This window comes from Coenobita brevimanus, chromosome 35, assembly GCF_032717465.1.
Source record: "Coenobita brevimanus isolate Jiangsu-jjx chromosome 35, ASM3271746v2, whole genome shotgun sequence".
In the NCBI taxonomy this organism is placed as follows: domain Eukaryota; kingdom Metazoa; phylum Arthropoda; class Malacostraca; order Decapoda; family Coenobitidae; genus Coenobita; species Coenobita brevimanus.
Genome location: NC_136988.1, coordinates 17,831,246 through 17,849,373, shown reverse-complemented (window position 1 = coordinate 17,849,373; position 18,128 = coordinate 17,831,246). Strand labels below are relative to the sequence as shown.

Below are 18,128 nucleotides of genomic sequence, written 5' to 3'. Positions count from 1 at the left end.
CCAGGGCATTAGCAATGTCAGATGTTATTTTCGTAAATATTTTGGCTAAGGATAGGGGGGGTGGAGAGGTATAGTATATTAGAGAGGGGGATGTGAGTTGGGAGCAAGGCAGTGAAATGGCAGGGGACAGGGCGACATGGAGGTGATTTGTTTGTGGCCACCCCGAACGGGATTGAGGCGTCTGGTAATAGATAGATAGATTGATAAGGATTTTAGTAATCTGTCTTCATCATAACAACAGACAAGATTTACTACCCCATAGAAATCTACCACAGCAAAAGAGTCAAGATGCAGTAGTAGTATTCCTGTGTAATAAATATGTATTTCTGTTTCGTTTTCATTTTTTATATCTATATCTACCTGAAGGAGGCTGTGGTGTGGATGTGGATGTGATAGGAAGCGTTAGGAGAAACACACTGAGGGGGTTTGGCCATGTGGAGAGGATGGAGAGTGAGAAACTAATGAGGAGAGTGTATGCGAGTGAGGTGGAGGGGGTGAGAGGGAGGGGGAGGCCGAGGATTAGATGGAGGGATGGAGTGGAGAGCTACCGTATATGAGAGATGGGGGTGTGAGCTGGGAGCAGGGCAGTGAAGTGGCATTGGACAGGGCAACGTGGGGGCAATTTGTTTGTGACCACCCCTTACGGGATTGAGACGTCTGGCAATAGATAGATAGATCTGCCTGTATATATATATGTATCTATATTAATCTCTATCTGTACCGTATGCCATAACTATCTATCTTTGTTTTTGCACTGACCTATATCTCTGTCTATGCATTTTCTGTGTGTCCCTGTCTCTTTGTGTATTAACCCTAAATTAGCCTCATAGCTGTGTGTATAGATGAATTATGTCACCAGATGATGTAAAAACATTAAAAAATGCTGATGTATGATAGATGGAAAACTATCTATCTGTTGTCAGATGCCTCAGTCCTGTAAGGGGTGGCCACAAACAGATCACCTCCAGGTCACCCTGTCCCCTGCCATTTTGCTGCCCTCCCCCCAGCTCACCCCCCCTTCTTATATACCTCTCCACCTCATCCTTGGCCTCCCCCTCTCTCTCTCCCCCCTCCACCTCACTCACGTACACTCTCCTCGTTAGTCTTTCGTTCTCCATCCTTGCCACATGGCCAGAGCACCTTAGTGTATTTCTCCCGATTTTTTCAATCACATTCACAACACTCCTTCACTTCCCCATTTGTTAGTGTGTCTCTCCATGCAACTCCAGATGCTCCTCTCTGACAACTTATATCCACTGTTCACACTCTTGACTTGTGTCCTTCCATCAAGGTCCAAGCTTTATTTTCATACATTAGAGTTAGTGACCTATCACGATACTAATGCAGCAACTTTTTTACTTCCATTCTCACTTTCCTATATCTTATCACTGCATTCAAAGAACCAGCAACCCCTTTCCGTGCTGTACCCTTTCAAGCACTTCATCCTCCAGACTTCCATCTTTACTCATCATACTGGTACAACCCTAGTAGCTACTGAAGTACTCTCACGTTTTCCACTTCCTCATGATCCAGTCTCACTGTGCATTCACTGACTTCATTTCTCTTGGAGATCATAACTTTACTCTTCCCTACATTCACCTTAATGCAGTATTTTGCCTGCTTACTGTATTTCCGGTTCTATTCATAATTGCTTAGAGTAGCTTGTACAGCACCATACTTGTAACACTTATTGCCATTGAGAGAGTTTTAGTATGATTTACCATTTTTCTATAAATCTCTCCCCTTGGCAAGGTGCTGGGAGATATGCGAAAGTTTGACTCCTGGGTGGACACCGCACCTACTTCACCCAGGGAACACAGCACCATCACATATAGATTCTTTGCCAATGCCTTGCCCCCTGGCCCAACCCTGGATTCATGCATTTTGAATCATACATGCTTGAGCATCCTGGAGGGTGAGATCTGTGATAGCAACAGAACAAGCTGGAATGAAGTGGTGTATGGAGGGATGATATACCGTCTGGTACTGGTATTTACCTATAACAAATAAGTAGTGAAACAATCATGGTACACCAGTAATTATTATGGCCAGATTTAGGATGTTTCCCATTTTATTTGATAGTAGGTGGGGGCAGCCACCATCCACTCAGTTATTGTAGTGCTGTCATCTGGTGACTAAATTGAGTGACAAGCCAAATGGTTTTCCTTAACCTGGGAAACCATTTACTGTACTATACTGGGAGGTAACCATATACTGTAATCAAATGATCGCTGGTGGACTAGTAGGTTAAGGTATGCCAATTGGGTGGGACCAGTAAAGGTTTACATTCGTTGTGGTTTTGGTGTATTACTCATTAAATACCACACAGGTAGGCTTGTGTTGGAACAAAAAAGGATTGAGTGATAGACAGAGTTAGCTAAAAGATTGAACTGAGTGAATTAAGGTGCTTTCTGATGTTTATGAGTGGTAGTCTAGTGCAGTGGAGAACTGTGAGTTTGTTCAAGCAAACACAGTACACTACTGGTAACCAGTAAAGTGCTCTTTGTGAGTGCATGATGAGCGAGTGAGCGTTTGTACATATGGCTGTCATCATGATTTCATCATGGTGTAAATTTTCAACATTTTCAGTGAGGTAGTTAAACAATAACAGAAGAATAATTGAGACAAAATATGTACTCTCATATTTTCTCTGGATGTGCATATAGTGAGGTGCTGTAGCATTTATCACATGTGCAATGCTCATTTCTCTGCTCCCAATTTGCCGTGTTAGTGAGCAGTATTGTTAAATGCTTGGCTGTTGATCGAATGATAAAACCCAGAAATGGGACGATTGCACTTGCTGATTTCACCCCCTAAACATTGAAAAAAGGTTCATGTAATATTATGAGCATAATATCTGATATTTAATTGTTAGAATTCATGCAAGAATACATAGTGTTACAACAGGAAATCTTTTTTAACTTGATTTCATAATTGAGCATGTCAATTGAAGCCCTTGGTACATTCCCTGCCAGGGAGTTTCTTTGGTCTCATGAGTAAATATATAGCTAAAAACAAATTTTACTGAATGCATTTACTACCTGCTGAAAGAATCTCTTCTCTGTCTCACATTGTAGAAACGTTTTTAGCCTCTGAAAACCATCGTGGTCGGGCCAGGTGATATCGGGCCACTCATTTCTCAGCTGAATGTGGAGTAAACATTGCTTCACTCGCAGCACTCTCTCCCTGGTAACAAAAATAATACCTTGGTGTCTGAATTCTGGGCTTTTGCCATGAGGCATTCACAAATGTCACCACTGTTTTAATCACCATTGTATTTTTCTGAAACTGTATCTGCATGATTGTTTTACTGCACAGATGTTTCTGAAATACTGTGCCTTGTATTTGGAAAAGAGGTAACTGGTTGTGAATGACTGGATTGTAAAGATGATAATTACCATTATCAGGTGGGGGCACTCACCGTCCACCCACTTGATGTAGTGATGCTCTTGGGTGACTGTCCTTTCCTCTCTTCCTTCCCTCTTTCCTACCATCCTCTTCTGGCTTTCTTTCCCCTTCTGTCTGCGGGTGACTCCTCATTGAGCGACAAGCCAATTGATTTCCTGTACACTAGGAAACCATGTACTATGCTGGGTGGTAACCATATAACCAAACTATGGCACCTGGTGGGTTAACGGGTAATTAAGGCGCTCTAGCCGGATTGAGCCTGTGTAGGTTTATATCCTGGGGGTGGTTGAGGTTTATTGCTCACGTAGCCTAATGCCACTCAGGGATGAGTTAGGCTGGTCACTCTCATCTTAAATGTCAGGACCAACTTGCCTAGCCCAGGGCTACTACGCTTCTCTTGGGGCAACACAGGATTAGATGATGATCAGTGCCACACTGCTGTGCCTTTGGTTTGGGGGTAAAGGTTAGTATTATGAATGCCCTGGTATATGGAATAATTTTTTTTTTTTTTTTTTTTTTTTTTTTTTTTTTTTAAGAGACGGGACAATTGTAGATATAGGTCAGAGTTTGATGTGATGTAATGTTATCTTATCAAGGATGCATGCCTCAGGAGAGTAGGGCTTAACCCCTTTCAGTAATTTGATTGTGTTTTTATCTCAGCTTTGCTGCCACCATATGAATTTATTTCTTGAAGTTAAATAAAACTGTAGGCAATACACACATTAGATGGTGGAGAGGGATGCTATCAGATGGTGGCACTGGTATAACCAGGCAGATCCTCTGCCTAGTGATGCATAAATCCCTTAACTCCCTCCTTATTCCCTGAAAGGAGAATGCTGAACTGTGGGAGGACAGCTTCAGCCTTCAGACCACTAGGTTCACATTTCAGATGAGCTTGGGGCCACAACAACAGTGTACTGTACAAAGTATGTGTTGTAGCTACAGAACCTTTCAGAATGAAATTAAAGATAAAATTACTACACTTTTACAGTGTGGTATTACAGTTTTTATAGTTATGTCTGAGTGTGGTAGATAGTTGGCTACCATTAACTGTGGGAGATTATATCATAAGAGTGAAATGTGGCTGCAAGTTTGGTAAATATCCACACAGTTATCAGTCTTAAGCAGCAGGCCCTCATACAAGTGCAAGGAGCTACACTCCAAAGTCAGAGAATCACATTGTTGCAACTCGTAATACATACATACACACACTCACACATTATACATCTCAAATTTCATTTTTCCAACACTTTTCCATTAAGTTTTGGGAAGCAGTTAGCTGGTGTTGCCACTACATTTAGCTTCCACATCATAGAAAATATCAGCTTTACCATGGCTTACCTCAAAATGGGGATTCCTTAAGAGGAAGCATGGAGTCATTTGATGTGATTTTAGTGCAGTGAATGCCTTGTAACATTTTGCTACCATATATCCACAGTACCACATCGGCCAGCTGTACATGATAGCACGGCACAGCAATGAGCAGAGTGACGATGGTGAGGGTGTGGAGGTGATGCAGAATACCGCACACACAGACCCAGCACACGGACAGGGACAGTTTACAGAGAAGAGGATACATTTGTCTGGGTTTGTTATACCTGTTTCCTTCCTCATATTTCACTGACTGTCTTCCTATACAGTACAGTACTTTATTTCCTTTTTATATATAAGTGCGTGAGGTTGAGGTGCCCATCATCCACACACTTGTTGTTTACAGGGATAATATGTTTGTTATGTTGTGTTTTGGCAGTTGGCTTCCTTACATTAATCACTTTGTCTCTCTGTAGCCCACAATAAGCCATCATCATTTTCTGGTGATGTGTTCCAAAATACCTCGGTTTTTTCATTGCAATTATAGTTTTCCTACACTAACTTAGCCCAGATTTTCAGCTTATATCTTGTAGTTCAGTGGCAGAAAAAGAAGTTACCACTCTCTTTCATCCTTTCCATAGCACATCTTCTTGACCAGCATTATATTCAAGTATTATTCTGTTATTACAACTCAGCATTGTCGTTAAAGAGATGGAATATTTAGGCCAAGGGTGAGTAAGGTGAGTCTGTATATTGGAGAAAACCAGCAGATCCACTTCATACGCAACAGTGGAACATTAGTAGGCAATTTTACTTTTACTGTACACTTTGTAGCAAAAAAAAAAAAAAAAGAAAAAAAGAAAGAAAGAAAGAAAAAAAAAAGCTACTAATAGCACAAGGATTGGGATATTTTATGGTGAAGAGAGTACGGTACATTTATCAGGATTTGTTGTTTCCTTCCTCAGACTTCAGTGCTAGGGACAGCATTTTGGAAAAGGAGGGGGCATGAGTCCATAGAATTACCACAGTCCTTTTAAACAATCAAATCAGAATTCACTTTTTTACTTGTTTTTATCGTGAGAGTAAAATATTATTGGCAAGCACGTGTGCAGTAAGATATTTACTACACATACGTGGATTTTTGCTAAGGAATCTTTGTATGCAACATGTTTTGGGAGTGTGATGCTGGATAGCAGTGGGACCTAGGAAAGGAAGAGGATATTCGTAGGCTCAAATGTACAGAAATGACAATGATTAGATGGTTGTGTAGTGCGTCCTTGAATGCAAGGCCTGGGGGCGGGGGAGCTGCTAGAGTTTTTATTAAAGAGTTGAGAGGAAGGATGGGATGGGAATATATCAGTGTTCTGATGAGGAGGGGCAGTTTGAGATGGTTCGGGCATGTGTAGAGAATGGAGGATGACAGTTGGGTGCGGAAAGTGAGAAGTGTGGATGTCGGAGGTAGGGTTGCGAGAGGCAAGCTAAAAAAGACCTGGGACGAGGTCATACTGTATATTGTGACCTCAGGGATAGGAGACTGATCAGGGAGGCTGCCAGAGATTGAGGAGCGTGGAGAGGCGCCATTGGGTGACCAAGGCCGATGCATTCAAGCATGTTGGAACCTTTATAAACGATATAATAAATGATATTGTTTTATGAGTAATCATTGGTCTGCCAAAAATAGGGGGAGGGGTATGCTTCCCATCCCCCTCCCAAATCCGTACTTGTACCTGTTCTCTTTAGTCTACACTGCATGTAAACATTCTTCATTGTGAGCAACTTTTTTTTTTTTTTTTTTACGTTAATTTTTGCTATTAAGTCTAGATATGTGAAAAAATAAGAAATCCATTGTTACCTTTAAAGGTGATTTGTTGTTTTTCCTCCAGTTTACAGAACCAGTTATATGGAAAAACCTGTTATACAGTAAGTTAGAATATATCCATGGTTTATAGTATACTAATATCTCGATGTATATATGTGTGGTACTGTAGGTGATGGTGTCCATGAACCACTGTGAAACTATTTACCTTACTGTGTTGTGTGATAACCATAGTACCAGGTGGATGCCTGGTAATCTGGTGGGCCTAGGCACTTAAGCCAGATGTTTATCTTAAGGGCTTACATCTGAGGAACGGTTAGACTTTATTGCTTATGTGAGGTTGGGATTAATTTCCCTCTCCCCAGGCCCGTATGGTCCTGATGAGGGCACTAAAGGATTGGATGATATATAGATAAATGTAGTTATGTTTGTTTTGATATTCATCTGTGCCTGCTTACGGTACCGGTATCTATATATCACTCAGTATCTGTAGACAGAATTCTGTTAAATCTTTTGATATGATGGCAGTTTTGAATTCTGGCTGCTATCAGATTGCTGTATTTTGCTTAGTTGAGGGCAGCGTCCCTTCCATGGAAGCATAACTTGTGTTATATATCAAGTATTTCCATCCGTATTAGGGCATTTGTACTAATCTGACCAAGATTACTAACTCCTTTTAGCTCAGTTGATAGCCAGATGTATTTGATTAGCAACCAAGGAGGCTTTTTCCTACATGATAACCAAGTGTCACCAGATTTCATGCAGCAGTGACTTAGTTCTTAAGTTGTGGAGCTGACCCAGTGTTATCATGAAAACAAGCTGAGTGTACAGTAGTCTTTTGTTGACAGGAAATTTTGTTTTTTCCACCACACCAGTGTCCTGTCATCTTTTTCTGTATTTTTAGTTTGGCCTTTTGTTGTATTTTTAGTAAGGCCTTTTCTGTATTTTTTGTATGACCTTTTGCTGTATTTTTTGTATGGCTTATTCATGGTGATTTAATTCAGCTTTAGCAAAACCTCTGTGACTGAATATGTGAAAGTGGCATATTTTCTGGTTTATTCCCTAGTCTTTATGTAACTTGTGTTTGATGAAATATGCCTGTGTACTTGTATTTGTGAATTTCACTGGACGTGCTGCTAATTGTTTTACCTCTTTTTGTACATTGTTTATGGACCCAGACCCATCTTTAGTCAGGAGAAGAGGTCAGGATAATGATGGTGATGTTGATGATGATGTACGGTATTTAGTGGCTGTTTTAAGGAACTGTATTCTTTATAAATTTTGAGATATTGGTCGCCTTTCACTTTGCAATGTATTGTCTGACCCACAGGAAGCTGCCCCCGTGGATTCGCTCGTACATCCCTCGCTTCATCTACCTCACTGAGAAGGCCTGGAACTACTACCCTTACACTGAGACAGGTTAGGCATGGCAAGATTGGGCTGGATTAGAGTTGGTGTAGGTGAGGTAGCTTGGATAAGGTAGAGTAGGGTAGGGTAGATTATAGTAGTTTGAGGTAGAATGAGAAGGCAAGGGTAACGGAGGGGAAAGTTGGGTAGAGTTGGTTAAGGTAGGTAGGTTATGTAAGGTTGAGTATAGTAGGGTTGTTTAAGGTGGGAAGAGAAGGGGAGAGCATGGTAGGGGAGGGTTGGGTAGGGTAGATTTAAGAAGAGAGGATAGGATAAGGTAGGGTAGAGCTGGTTAAGGCAGGTAGGTTAGGGTAGGTTTGAGAGGGAAGGGAAGGTAACAGTAAGGTAGGGTCATGCTAAATATGTTTGGTTAGTGTGGTACAAAATTTAGATTAGGGCAGAGATAAAAGGGAATCGAAGGCTTTGTTAGTTTAGGATGAATTAAGTTTGAGAGGAAAGGGAAGGGTTGAGTTGGTTAGGTTCAGTTAGGTTTGTTTAGATTTGGCTAGAGAGAGAATGAAAAAATTGGGTAGGGCAAGGAAAGATATGGAAGGGTAGGGTAGGTCAGAGTAGGAAAAGGTAGGTTAGGGTAGGTATAGATAGGGTAGAGTAGGTGAGGACTGGGTCAAGCACAGTTCAGTAATTCAATGTAGTATGAAATTTCTTTTTCTCTCTCTCTCTCTCTCTCTCTTTTTTTTTTAGGTCATTTTTGCTTTTAGATATCTAGAACTTTATAAAAATTTACTCTTAAAGTTTCATTGCTATCACGAAGCTGATTTGCCTGCAGCCCCAATTTACAGAAGCAGTCAGTGATATTTTGAACACATCCTCGTCTTGCGATGGTGACTATATATAGTGGGTGTTTGGGTTGAAAAAGATTGGCCGATCATAGTTGGGTTATACTCTTTTCACTTTAACTTGGCCTAAAATTGCCATCTCTCCATCACGAAGGCTGGGCTGTAGCAATAGAGTAACTTGAGAATATATGACAATGCTTGTCTTGAAGAACTTAAGGGATGTAGAGCCATAGCAAAGTGTTCTCCTGCCACTAAGCAATGGAAAATGTGCCACAAAAGGATGAAAATCTGTACCAAGATAGAGTAACAGATCTTTAGTTAAGAGAAAAGTATAATATTGGCTCTATTGACTAAGTTTGGTGCATTTTAAGAATTTGATAATGTTTTACTCTGTAAGACTTTTGTTGAGTTAGCAGTTACTAATGAATCCCCTGGTAGCTGGACATGTATTGGTCTGATTTGTACAGAACAGTAATTATTCCTTGTTTCTTCCTTCCAGTATTCCAGTGTTTTCATTAATCTGTCCTTGGCTTCTCCAGAGTAATATCTTGTAGTGTGTACAGGCAACTCCCAGTATCTAAATGGGTTTTGTCAAGGACAGTTATTTTCAATAGTGATTTTTCAAATACTGAAATGGGTATAACATGGTTTACATGGGACTGTATCATGTGGCCATAGAGGATGACTTACAGATAATACTGAACACTGATTTGAATAAAGAGTTTTGGTGCAAATAATACAGTACATCAGACCACCGTTATACGATGAACCAATATGCGATGAATCACTTGTATGATGACATTTCTGCTTATAGGATCATTAAGATCCTGTATGAAGCATCACTGGTTGATGTATGATCTTTGTTTTTGCCTAAATGATTGCTGACATGCAGGCCTACAGTCATTTGTTTGATCCAAAATGGCCTTTGAACTTGGTCACTCTGGGTGTTTTGGTGATGGAACAGCAGTTTGGTGTTGGAGTTCAGTCTTCGAGTAAAGTGAAATAACTACCGGGTTAAGTGAATTGGAAGTGCAGCAAAATGAACAACTACCAATTTGTGAGTTGGAAGCTTGTTTTTAGACGTTGTTAGTGGTGATGCTCACCATCCACTCGCTCGATGTAGTGCTGCTTTGGGTGTCTGCCCTTTCCTCTTTTCCTTCCTTCCTCATGTGTCTTTCTTTCCTTCATTCTTTCCTCTTCCTTCTGCCTACGGATGACTTTACACTCCCTCTTCTATCTTTCTTTATTTCATTCTTTCCACTTCCTTCTGCCTGTGGGTGACTCTACACTGAGTGACAAGCCAAATGGTTTCCTGTACACCAGGAAACCATTTACTATGCTGAGTGGTAACTATTTAACTAAATTATGGCACCTGGAGGTTTAGTGGGTAATTAAGGTGCTCCAGTCAGATTGAGCCTGTGTAGGTTTATATCCAAGGGATGGTTGGGGTTTATTGCACACTTAATGCCACTCAAGGATGAGTGAGGCTAGTCACTCTTATCTTAAAATGTCAGGACCAGCTTGCCTAGCCCTGGGTTCCTATGCCTCTCATGGGCAACATAGGATTGGATGATGGATGGATGCATGGTCAGGAGAGTGACCCATGACCAAAAACACATCCCAATTGAACCCATGTAATAATCAACTCGGTATGCTACACAATAAAATTGTAATGTGATGAGTTTGTTCCAGTGCATCTTCATCATAAAATGAGGGTGTGGTGGTACCTGCACACTTTCTATGGTAATGACTGGGCATTTTTTCATGTCTGGCAGTTTGTATAGTTAAAAAAAATTGCATTTTTTTTTTTTCTTAATTGTGGGTTTGGAAAAACGGGAATCCTGATTTGGTCAGAGGGTTTTGGTGCAGAAAATGGCAGTTTGGATCAGCAAAATTTTGGATCTCAGTAGTTCAGATACCAGGGGTTGCCTGTATCAACTTTTAAAACCTTTGTGATATTAAGATAAATTGTGGTGTAAATATGTCCTTGTGTTTTTGTAATGTTGAGTTTTCCTTTGCATGATGCGCTGTGTGTATGCTGGTGCAGAATATACGGTAAGTGCAATACATCACTCACCTTACTGTCTAGTACTGTAGTTCCTGATGGTATCCATCACCCACTCACTTGATGTAGAGCTGGTTACTTCTTCCTCCACATTTATCAGGCTTTTTCTATTTCTCCCATCTTTCCTGATACGTTTATTGCCGTCTTTCTGCTTCTGGTGACTCTACAGTGAGTGACAAACCTAATGATTTCCTGTAACCCGGGAAATCATTAACAGTGCTGCGTGGTACCCATATAACCAAATAACAGGGTAGTGTGGAGCCTATTACAGTGCCCCTGTTAATCGAGTGGAGAGATGCACGTGCACCATCCATCTGGGAAGCAAACCTCTGCATCCTTCCCTATACTGTGCTGTTTTCAATACAAGGGAATATCAGTTCACTGTATGGGGTGGCCTTGCAGGGGCAGTCGCTTGCCTGCGGTAGGTGGATTTGCATGGCCAGACAGACTGGGGTTGCTCAACAACAGCCTCCTAAGAATCTCACTTCTTTCATCCATTCATTCATTTACTCAGTCACTCACTCGCTTTTTTCTTTCATTCTTTCACTCACTTGCTCACTCTCTTCTTACTTTATTTTTCTGTTTCTTTCTTCACTCATTCATTTCATTTTATTTCTTCATTACTTCCTTGCTTTCATTCTTTCTTTCTTCAGTAATTCCTCAGTGAATATCTCTCTCTCTCTCTCTCTCTCTCTCTCTCTCTCTCTCAAACCCAACGTATGTGTATTTATAATTTTTACTGGAATTCTGTCAGTGTTAAATGAAGAATATATACTGTACTGGCATTCAATTTTTCTAGCCTATATTCTACTGTCATATTACTTTATTCTAGTATTCATATATACCAGCATTCCATGATTCCAGCCTCACAATACATTCCATTATTCCAGTCTCAGAATACATTCCATTTTTCCAGCCTCACAATACATTCCATTATTCCAGTCTCACAATACATTCCATTATTCCAGTCTCACAATACATTCCATTATTCCAGCCACACAATACATTCCGTTATTCCAACCTCACAGTTTTACATTGGTTCCCTGTTTTTGATTCCTAATATTCCAGTTCTTTTTTTATTCCAGTATATTCCTCTCTCCAGTGATCCATTGAAGTGTTAAACTAAGCATCAGTACGTACAGAATCTACAGTACAGTATATGGAACCCTTTAACCCATGAACTTAATATGTTAACCAAATTTTTTATCTAGCAACACCTTTGTCGTACAGTATTTATTTGTAAAGACTCCATCATGCTTGCATGCTTTGGCCTTGAGTCAGCCAGTGGCAGCTCTCCATGATGCTTGATCTTTGGCAGCCTCCCTATTCAGTCCTCCATCTCTGAGGTCACACTCTGTGACCTTGTCCCAGGTCTTTTTCGGTTTGCCTCTCACAATCCTCCCTCCAACGTTCATATTTCTCTCTAATGTGTTAACCAAATTTCGATCTAACCACACCTTGCCTATTAAAAATGCAGTGACCTCAATTAAGCTTCAGATATTAAATAGATTAACAGTTTAAAACATCCTTATTCCGTGGATGTGATGCTCCTGTTCATTTATTGTTATGTGATGCTCCTTTTCACTGTTATTGTGGCTATGCATATGGAATCAGTGCATACAGAGTTCACACATACAGAGCCCACACATAAGGAGGTGATTGTACAGTACTTATATGATGTTATTTTAACCTCATAATATTCCATTATTCTGTCTTAACATCATCCCTCATTTGTCATTCTTTCCTCCATTCTTTCCTTCATTCTGTCTGTGGGTGACTTTACACTGAGTGACAAGCCAAATGGTTTCCTGTACCCCAGGAAACCATTTACAACACTGGGTGATAACCATATAACCAAATTATTGTGCCTGGTGGTTTAGTGGGCAATTAAGGCGCTCCAATCGGATTGAGCCTGTGCAGGTTCATATCCAAGGGATAGTTGGGGTTTATTGCTCATGTAATGCCACTCGGGGATGAGTGAGGCTGGTCACTCTCATCTTGAATGTCAGGACCAACTTACCTAGCCCCGGGCCCTTGCGCTTCTCTTGAGGCAACACTGGATTAGATGATGAATCGTTTCGTTCGTTTCGTTTTTAAAGGCTCCAACATGCTTGCATGTGTCGGCCTTAGGTCACCTAATGGTGGCTTTCCATGCTGCATGATCTGTTGCAGCCTCCCTGTTCAGTCCCTTAACCCTGAGGTCACACTTAATGACCTCGTCCCATGTCTTTCTTGGTCTACCCCTCATAACCCCACTGTCAATATTAACACCTCTCACTTTCCTCACCAAATTATCATCCCCCATCCTCTCCACATGCTCAGACCATCTCAATCTACCTCTCCTCATCACAACACCAATACACTCCAGTCCCATCCTACCTCTCAACTCTTCCATCGTAAACCTAGCCCCCCCAGACCTTGAACGCAGGGACACACTACACATCCACCTAATCATTGTCATTTCTGTACGTCTGAGCCTGCAAATATCCTCCTCCTTTACTGAATGAAAGAAACAGCATCTCAATATTACTTGCCCTGCCCTTTCATTGAAGTGTTTTTCGTAAGCTTAGCAACCCAATTACGTAGATACAAAAATATTGCATAGGTTTTGCTCGCTCGCTTTTCTTTCATTCTTCTTTCACTCAGTCATTTTTTTTCTTTTATTCTTTCTTCTTTCACTCATGTTTTCTTTCATTCTTGTTTTACTAACTTCCTTTCATTTTTTCTTCTTTCACTCACTTTATTCATTCATTCTTTCTTCTTTCACTCTTGACTCACTCTCTTATTTCTTTTATTCTTTCTTCTCTCACTCACTCACTCACTTTTATTTCATTCTTTCTTCAGACATCCATCACTTCAACCTCTGTAGTACAATGCCTCTCGTTCCCCCTCTCATTTTATAGTCGTCAAACAGCAAGAATAAGGTATCATGTTTTAAGGTTTAGTGGCAGTTGTTTGGTACACCACCAGTTGTAGGGATTTCACACAAGCCAGATGCAGTGAACCCTTTTTATAACCAACTACAGTAAAAGTCCTTCAGTCCGACCACCAGTAATCCGAATATGCCAAGACTGCAAATTTTTCAAGGCGAAATTTTAAAAATATTTCTGGGCTTTTATTGTTTTATTTTTTCTCTGGGTTTTATCTGAGGATTTATATGGCTTGGACCTGCCCTTGGACTCGGATGTACCCACCTGCAATTGTTCATCTACAGTTCTATGCATTTCTGGTGAGTAAAACAATAACTCATGTCATTTTAAGTGTTTATTTAATGATCATGTACATATTAATAATGTTTTCTAAGGTCCCTCCCAGTAGTCTGAAAAAAACAATACATTAGTCCTGAAGACCCTCAGCCCACTGCCATTTGGATGACAGGACTTTTATTGTAATTGGGAGAAAGAAGTGGCTTATTAAACTGGATGTTTCATGGTCCTCATTTATAAACCAATGATTAGGTGTCCCTGTATCATTCCCCCCCACCCCACCCCTCTTTTCCTTGCCTTTTGAACCCTGACGATGATGATGATGATGATGATGAACCACATTTCTTATATACCTACCCTTGTTTGTTAGATACAGTTTGGTAGCCTATGTGTTCATGTATTTTGTTTTAATTTTCTGTTGTTGTCAAAAGGATGCTATACAACTGAAGCCAAGCTGTCATGTGGTTGGTTGGCTGCATGGACCCTGTGTGTGTGTGTCTGTGTGTCTGTGTGTCTGTGTGTGCTCAGTACAGCTAAAGGACAGTAGTTGTAGGCTAGATATTTGCTTACCCATATTTCATCATCCCTTCTTCCATCTCATACTCATATAACTGGTCCTTGATTAAATAACCTACAGTACTGCATACATTGTTTTTGGCCCGGAAAAAAATAAGTACTTAACTGCAGGAAATGTTATTAGACAGAGTATAGGTATGGCATATACTGATCTAAAAATAAGTACCATAATACTTCATCACATTCCATTTGAGCCAGTATGACCCAAGATCAAGCTGAAAACCAAAAAACTGGACAAGGTAGTTCATTTCCCGAGCCATACTAAGGTTAGCCATGGTACTGCTGATATTTTGTATGTATTGGAGGAAACTATTGGGAGAAAAGAAGTCAAAAAACATGATGAGTAGAATTGTTAGAGTTTCTGCGTTAATGACAAAATCGTGGAATCTTTATGGAGAGGGTTTGGTAAGTACATGGTGAAGCTGACGACATTATAGTGAAGGATTTATTGGTGTTTCTGCCGACAGTGTTCAGTGGTGCCGCGGTTCTCCGTCAAGATCCGCACACGATACCAAAACAACCGGGGCACCTCAGAAAATGTGAGTCATTTCAAATAGTCCTTAACCCTTTGATTTTAATGATTCTCTCTCTCTCTCTCTCTCTCTCTCAACTGCAGAGATGATGCTGTTGTGTTTAGGATAGATTTTCAGATCATCTTTAACTAGAAGAGTGTGTGTGTGAGTTAGATGGTGGAGGAGAGAGGGGAGGGAGAGGATGAAGTGGAGGGATGAAGGAGAGAGAAAATGAGAGAGGGAGGTGTGAGTTGGAGGGAGGGCAGAGGACAGAGCAGTGTGAACGCTATTTGTTTGTGGCCACCCTTTACAGGATTAAGATGTCTGACCAAATAGATAGATAAACAGATAAATAGATAGGTAGGTAGATAGATAGAGAGATCGATAAATTAACTGCCTCACATCTGGAAGTCGTTTCTAAAATGAATACACAAGGTGGTCCGTATATAACCCCTCTCTTCCACTCCACCAGGCAAGCTTGTGTGTGTTGCAGGAACAACTCAGTGATGTCAGTGTCTATTCTGCATACTCATTCCTACTCTTACAACCATACTCACACCCACACCAGCAGACTGATCCATCCCCACAATATAAGATAGCATGAAGTGTGTTTAAATTTGTCAGTATTTGTTTGAAAGTAGCAAGAATGAAATAAGAAGTGTCATGGAAAGGAGTTAATGTAATTCAGTACGGTGCGTGAGGGAGATTATTTATCTTTTCTTATATCCTTTTAGTATTCTGGTATTTCTCTATTCCAGTCCCTCGCTGTTCTCATTTTTCATCAGTTCGGAGTTCTAAAGTTCCGGTTTTCTGTACAATACTATTTTCAGTGTGCCATTGTTCTATTGTTGCAGCCTCTGTTTATTGCTTATTGTGATACTGATTGTTCTTGTCATTGATAGCCATTTTTGACATCCGTATTAACGCTCCGGTAATCAGCAATTTTAAGACGATTTATGTGTTAAAGTCCAATAGCCGCCAGTATAGTTTATTTGCTAATTTCACACAATATACAGTGATGGAGAGAGATGCCTTTTCACAGTGGCTCCAGTAAATTTAGGTGGCACTGCTGCCCAGGTATACAAATGCCCCTCAACTCCCTCCCTGTCTTCCAAAAGGAGGATAGTGCCAAGTTATACAATTACCCCTTTAATCCCTTCTTATCCCCCCAAAAGAGGATAATGGACTGCACCGCAAGGATAACCTCATCTTGCAGTCCATGGGTTCACATTCAGATGATCCAGGGGCTGCATCTGCTACAACTACACAATACACAGTACAGCAGCAGTTGTATGTAGGTGTTGGAGAGGAGTGCCTTCATGTGGTGGCACTATATAACTGGGCTGCTCTGTTATGTAAATAGTTCTTAGTTTCCTCCCTCTTCCTTGAAAGGGGGATGATGAGCTGCAGAAGGGAAACTTGAGCCTGTGGTCCACTAGGTTTACATTTCATGTGAATTTGGGGTAGGAGTAGTAGTAGTTGTTCCCTAAGCAGTCTGGCTGAAAAGCCCCAAGTCCCTAAGGAAGGCTACAGCCGAGACCGGGCTTTCCCACAGAGCTCTCAAGGAGTGTATGTTGTGTTGTTGGCATAGGTGATTGTATGCAGTGTGGTCTTCCATAATGTGCTTAGTAGTATGGGGTGCTGTGTTACATCCTGGACAGGCATCAGTAACAGGGTCATCCAGCCTCTTCTGGTAACTTAAGAGGGCTGGATGATGCCCACATCTCAGCCTGGCCAGGTGGACCCTGTCCTCACGAGGGAGATAGGATTCAGAAGGGTGGATATCAGGAGGCCGTGCATGCAGCTGTGTGTTGTCTTTAAGTGACTGAATGGAGCAGTAAGTGATTTGAGTATGGATATGCTTCTGGAAGCTGGTCTGAAGCAGGCGAGGAGGGGGAGAGATGACAGTATTTGTGTATGATATCGTGTGCTGGGTGTTGTTTTGATGTTCCTTGGAGTGTGTGGATGTGCTGCCATGTAGTGTAGTGGATGTTGTGGGTTTGTGGAGGCCGTGTGAGAATTTGGGTGCCTCTCATGTCTAGGTGATCCTTGACTTTGAGGATTATGATTTCTTGATGTAGGTAGTCTGTGAGTGTAGTAGCTGTGCAGCCTGTGATTATTTTTAGGGCCTTTGTTCTGTATGGCCTGTAGAGTGTTGTAGTGTATTTTAGTGATGTTAGGAGCCCAAGCAGGGCTTGCATAATTCATCATTGAACATATATATTGTTTGTATACTGTAGTGGTGGTTTCTTTGTTGTGTCCAAATGTTGTATGGGCAAATGACCTCAAGGCATTTAGTCTTGGTGTTATTTTATATTTAATGTTTGTGATGTGTTGTTTAAATGACATTGATGTATTGTATGTTACACCAAGGATTTTTGGTGTGTGTGTGTATGTGTCTGTGTGTGTGTGTGTGTGTGTGTGGTAGGGGAGTGTTGTTTATGGTGAGGTGTGGAATGTGACTGTGTTTTGCTGTCCAGTTTGTGGGAAGGGTCACTGTAGATTTGGCGCTGGCTATTTTGAGCCTGTTTGTGGTCAACCATTCGTGTAGTGTGTTGAGGTAAGGTTGGAGGATGTGTGTAGCTGTGTTTGCATTTTGGTGTGTACATGTATGTGTTATGTCATCTGCATAGGAATCTATGTGTATCTGTGGTGTGTGGGGTGTGGGTATGTCGTGCAGGTATAGGTTAAAGACGGTAGGGGATAAAGCAGATCCTTGGGGGACGCCATTTGTGAAGTTTCTGATGTTGGAAGACTGACGGGCAAATGTTACGTGTGCACATCTACCTGCTAAGTAGTTTGCCAACCATCTTTTTGTGTTATTGTGCATGTTTGTGTTGAATATTTTGTTTGTGAGTTTGTGGCAGGGGAAGGCATCAAAAGCTTTGCTAATGTCTAGTGCGACTATGAGTGTTCTGTGTGGTGGTATAGCTGAATTCATGCTGTCAAAAACTTTGTACGGTCTGTAAGAAGAGTGTTTGTGGAGTGTAGTGGCCTAAAACCATGTTATGATGGTGCTAGGGGGGTGTG

General features: G+C 41.1%; 1 protein-coding gene across 1 annotated transcript in view; it reads left to right on the top strand.

Annotated features, from left to right (window-relative positions):
• rdgBbeta (cytoplasmic phosphatidylinositol transfer protein 1) overlaps positions 1-18,128 on the top strand; it is a 28,420-nt gene that overhangs the window by 946 nt on the left and 9,346 nt on the right. The window contains exons 2-5 of the mRNA XM_080269604.1: positions 4,847-4,995; positions 7,866-7,954; positions 10,787-10,794; positions 15,054-15,125. Of these exons, the coding sequence (XP_080125730.1) occupies positions 4,847-4,995; positions 7,866-7,954; positions 10,787-10,794; positions 15,054-15,125 (318 nt within the window). The remainder of the gene's footprint in view (positions 1-4,846; positions 4,996-7,865; positions 7,955-10,786; positions 10,795-15,053; positions 15,126-18,128) is intronic.